General features: G+C 43.8%; 1 protein-coding gene across 1 annotated transcript; it reads left to right on the forward strand.

Moving 5' to 3' along the window:
• Window positions 1-1408: 1408 nt before the first annotated feature.
• On the forward strand, window positions 1409-4787 carry trim69 (tripartite motif containing 69). The gene is made up of 6 exons (XM_010736173.3): window positions 1409-2261; window positions 2619-2714; window positions 3028-3261; window positions 3884-3906; window positions 3996-4111; window positions 4215-4787. Exons 1-6 carry the CDS (start codon window positions 1620-1622, stop codon window positions 4757-4759), a joined length of 1656 nt encoding a protein of 551 aa, XP_010734475.1. The 5' UTR covers window positions 1409-1619; the 3' UTR covers window positions 4760-4787.
• The last annotated feature ends 376 nt before the right edge of the window (window positions 4788-5163 follow it).

Here is a 5163-nt window from a genome sequence, read left to right on the forward strand (position 1 = left end):
CTGTTCGGACATGTTCAGCACCACGGACAGAATTCAGAGTTCACGTGATTACAATTAGAAGAGGCTCCAGAGGTGCACATCTGCAGCACATCTGTAATCAGTCTGATCCGGAGATGAGCTACTACGACTGCTGCACCTGTCACACCTGTCTCGACTCTCCAATGGTCTATGTCTGTACCTGCTCCATCACGCTTGGCTTTATAAGCTCCTCATAACTCTGTAAACTATGTGAGAGTTTCTGAATGGCAACATAATGCACACAGAGAGAGTAGATAATACTTACTCATCTGTTTTCTACCTGCTCTCTGTCTTACATATTTGTGATTAGTTATTGAATGTTTACCTGCTCTGCACATGTTGTACTAAGTCTTTTTCTTTTAAGGAATTTGCATAGTTAATCATTTGTTTTTCTATTTTTTAAAATCTTTTTTTATGTGTCAGGCTTGTGATGAATTGGCGACCTCTCCAGGTTGTACCCGTGCCCAATGCCAGCTGGAATTGACTCCAGCCCCTTTGCGACCCTGATAAGGATAAATGGTTATGGAACATGATTGAATGGATGCCAAACACTTTCTAATCTAATCTTTGTTTAATCTTCAGTTTGGACACCAGATGTCACTATTGTCCATGATATAATGTAGAGACTCTTCTAACAAGAAGACTCTCTAACAAAGAAATCAAACCTTCTGAATAAACTCCACGAGACAGGATGTTGCATGTGCTTTCTCTCTCTCTCTGTATTCCTCTCTCTGTCTCTCTCATACAGACACATTTATTTTTTTATTTACATGATCCTTCTTTATCTTGTCTGACCTGTGATTATGTTTCAGTGCATAATCACAGGGTGTTTACTGACGCGGTAGAGTGTGGTTAGCCAGATATAATTCCCTGTAATGTTTATATTAGTGTCTAGAGTCATTATAGTACGCTGATATGAGTCAGGACTCTTCTTCTTTGGAGCAAGTCACTAAAAACTCAACTAGTGTGATGAAAGAAGCTCTAGTTTACTGGACAGATGTTCCAGCCCTCAGGGAACAAGCTGTAAATATCTGTTAGATGGGCAAAAGAAAGTCCACAGGATGCCTGCAGTGTTTGTATTTGCCCTTGGTGGAGCGCTTTTCCTGCAGGACTTTCTTTCTTTGTGTAAATCTCTTAATGATCTTGTTTACCCTTGTGTGATAATGATTACTTACTGGGCAGAGTGTGTTGCCATAAAAAGAAGCAGGAACTCTGTTAACTTGACTGCTTGTCACACCCACACACATGCTCAGAGTCACATAAAATGGATTTACATTTTTCTGGAGTTACTCTACAGCAGATTAAGATTAGTGTAGCAGGGCTTTCTTGTAGTTACCGACCAGACAAACAAAAAGCCAAGGATAGAATATCCATGGTCCGCCTTGGTTTCATGACGTCAGTCTGGAGGAAAGAGGGGGGCCCACTGAGATCCCCTCACTATCTACTGAGGATGTGAGAGGCAGTGGCTGCTTCTGCACCACCCCCTTCATTTCCCCACAATCAACAGGAAGACTCGAGGCCAAAGAGAGCGGCCAAACTCGGCAGGAAAGGAAGGACATAGCTGTACAGTCAGAACAAAGGAGAACAATCAAGGCAAAGGAATGAGCAAGAATCAGAAAGAAGTGAAGAAAATCCAGTCAGTTTATCTGCAGAACTTGGAAAAACTAAACCAGGGGATAAAGCCAGACAAGAAAAGTTGGAAACCAAAGGAAGGAGACTTTGCTGTGCAAACAGCAATGGAAAAGTTGCGACAGCCTCCCATAGCTGGAAAAGTAACCAAAAGCTCAGCGCACACGCACAGAATCAGCAGAGATCTCACCTGCTCCATCTGCTTGGACCTTTTCAAGCAGCCTGTGTCCTTGCCCTGTGATCACACCTTCTGCCGGGGTTGCATTGAGGGTTACTGGACCGGTCCCCGGGGCCCTGGGCAAGGAACCTCAGGCTCCTGCCCTCAGTGCAGGAAGTTGTACCCCGGACAAAGCTACAGGCCTAACCGCATCGTTGCCAACATAGTGGAGAGCTACTGTAAGGGTCTTGAGGAGAGCGGGACTGGACCCTGTCTTCCAGATGTTGCGGTGACAGAGAGGGTTCCTGCTCCGGTCCCACGCTGCAGCAGACACAGAGAAGAGCTGAAGCTTTACTGCGAGGAGGACCAGGAGCTGGTATGTCTGGTGTGTGGTGTCTCCCAGGAGCACAGAAATCACACCATGATGTGTGTCCAGGAGGCTGAACAGAAATACAGGGTGAGTGAGGCTTTAATTAAATGTCTGTCTATAATTAATCTTCCAAATGTATACACTCTAGGATGCATCTGAGGAAGTATGCATATTTTATTTAGTGTCTGCAATGGTTGCAACTTATTTTTACTACATCTAAATTGTCATGACAATAAACATTGACCAGACAAGTGCTTCTTCTTTTTTCTTTGTTTGTCCTTTCATCATAGTTTGACACATGTTAACCAATCCTGTGCCTGCTTGATTTAATCTGTATCTATCTACCTATAATCTATATCTATTTTAGCTCCAAAACAATAGATGTGACGTGTTTAAGTGAGAAGCAGGTCCCTGAGCACTGATGTTGTTTTTCTGCCCTGTCAGGCGTCTCTAAACAGCTCCATGGATTCTCTTAAAGCTGAGCTCAACACAGCGCTGCAGTATGACAGGGAAGCTGAGGACGAGGTTAAAAAGCTCAAGGTGAGCGGATGCACTTTTTTACCAATACTGTCCTGTATGTCCTGCACCTCTGTGAATGTACTGCCTTAATTTTTTTTTTTAAGAAAATGAATATACCTGCAAAACAAATGTGATTATGTCTCTTACTTCCAAAAAAGATTGAACTGAAGGAGCCTAATTCATGTTTTAAATGTTTGTTTGTACTGTACAAAAGAGGTAAACATGACACGGATTTATGCTTCCAACTTTGCGGTCATGCAAACCGCTGTAATTCTTGAGAAAGCAAGAAATTCTTGCTCCCAGTGAAAATACTCATCATCCTCCACCTACTTAGGAGCACACTGCTGACCTAAAGCAGCGCATCGAGGCCCAGTTCAGCGACCTGCACCAGTTCCTTTACCAGGAGGAGAAGCTGCTGCAGGTGAAGCTGAAGACGGAGGAGCGGAGAGAGCTGATCCGACTGGATGAGCACAAAGCCCTGCTGTGCGTGGAGATTTCTCGTCTGCAGGGAGCCGTCCACGAGATAGAGGACAAGCTGAAAGAGCAGGATCCGTTCACTCTGTTGCGGGTGAGCTCATATGAACTTCATCCACTATAAATACAGTCCATCTGGAAGTTATTAGGAGCATGCTGAGTCAGCTCTGGTGATGATTAAGGTGAAAAATGCTGAGCTTTGATTTTAGACTTATTTGTTTCCAAGACTATTATTTTTATTATTATATTGAAACAAAGAGTGAAAAGGTCAAACCTGAGCTGAACATTTATTTTATAGTTCAGTCAGACATGTGTTTCTTGGCTAAAATGTTGAAAGGCTCCAACATCAACATCCAAAATTTAACTGAGCAAGGGTGGGACCGAGTTTGTACACCATTCTTTAAGGCCATAAACATGTTCATGTCAGCATGCATGTATTTGAAGAGTGAACTTTGACACAGTGATAATAATGGCAGGATGTGATCTCACTCGTCGATGTGGAGGGATAAGGAGTTTTTAGTTTAGGCACAGGGCCATACTCAGGCCACGGCTGCGGGACTTTCCCCGGGCCACAGGGAGATCCCACAGGGTGGGATAGCGTGAGCTCAGACATTGATGTAATGTGGAAAAAAGCTTTCTCTTCTTTCAGATACAACAAAGCTAATCAGCAGTCTCTGTCTCTCTTTTCCTGTGTTTATCCACATGTATCATTACAGAGCATCAAAGCCCTTCTCCAGAGGTGAGTGTGGGAAAAACGTTTTCCTGTTTGATCCAGACACATTTATGTTTTTATTTCTCTTCCTCACTTCACTTTGCTTGTGTTGGCAGACCTTCATTGAAGTTTGAGAAACCTGCGTTTACACCGCCAAGTCTGTGTGAAGGTCGATTTGCAGGGCCCCTGCAGTACAGAGTGTGGAAATCAATGAAAGGAAGCATTTATCCAGGTACTTTAAGTGAAACTTTGGCCCCATCCTCCTTTGTAAATGTAAAATACAAGCACTGAGTTACACAGAAACCAACACTAAGCATTCATTTTCTTGTTTTTAGTGCCAGCAGCCATTACATTTAACTCCAGCACGGCCAACCCTTGGCTCAGTCTGACCTCCTCCCTCACCTGCGTTCGCTACCAGACCTTTAACCACACCGTGCAAGACAACCCATACAGATTCAACGCCGCCCTGTCGCTGCTTGGAAGCCAGGGCTTCACCCACGGACGCCACTACTGGGAGATTGAAGTCTACAGTAGCACGGTCTGGACTGTGGGGGTGGCGCGTGAGTCGGTGCCCAGAAAGGGAGTCATCAAAGCCCTCCCAGCCAACGGCTTCTGGACTCTCTCCCTCTCTTATGGGATACAGTACATGGCTGGCACTTCACCCCCAAAAGTCCTGTCCCTGGAGGAGCCGCTGGCCAGGATCGGGGTGTACCTGGACTACAAGAGGGGCCTCGTGTCCTTTTACAACGCAGAGAGCATGACACACCTCTACACCTTCAGAGAGACCTTCAAGGAGACGCTGTACCCTTACTTCAACTTGGGCTTTCTGGATAAAGTGCATGAAAATGAGCCTCTCAAAGTTTTCTTACCAAAGATTTAAAAAAAATACAGCTGACAGGGGAACAAAAGATGCCAAAACATGGAAACAAAAACATTTACACTTTCTATTGTACAGAATTAGATTTGTAATTGTGAAATGTACATTAGATATTACAATTATCTGTCCGTTACAAACATATGTATCTTAAATGGGCCTTGTGGAGATTTCTTGGTTGTTATAACTGACAAAAGTTATGTTTACAGTCAGTGTTAGTCACCAAATTACATTGTATTTATCCTTGTGGTCTAACAAATATGTCAAGTCTGGATAAATTAGTCCATTTCCTTCCTCATAAACATTTGCAAAGCCGATATTTTAAGTATTTAAAATCCAGCATTGTGTGTTTACAACCTTGCAGTCTTCTTCCCTGCCCTTGTTGACATTGCAGCGTGTTACCACCACCT

Source organism: Larimichthys crocea, chromosome IX (genome assembly GCF_000972845.2).
Source record: "Larimichthys crocea isolate SSNF chromosome IX, L_crocea_2.0, whole genome shotgun sequence".
In the NCBI taxonomy this organism is placed as follows: domain Eukaryota; kingdom Metazoa; phylum Chordata; class Actinopteri; family Sciaenidae; genus Larimichthys; species Larimichthys crocea.

What these genes read in the sequence shown, in the direction of transcription:
- trim69 (XM_010736173.3), top strand. Translation starts at nt 1,620, where the DNA reads ATGAGCAAGAATCAGAAAGAAGTGAAGAAAATCCAGTCAGTTTATCTG. An exon ending in AGGCTGAACAGAAATACAGG is followed by an intron (nt 2,262 to 2,618) that starts GTGAGTGAGGCT and finishes CTGCCCTGTCAG; the next exon opens with GCGTCTCTAAACAGCTCCAT. An exon ending in ACGAGGTTAAAAAGCTCAAG is followed by an intron (nt 2,715 to 3,027) that starts GTGAGCGGATGC and finishes CCACCTACTTAG; the next exon opens with GAGCACACTGCTGACCTAAA.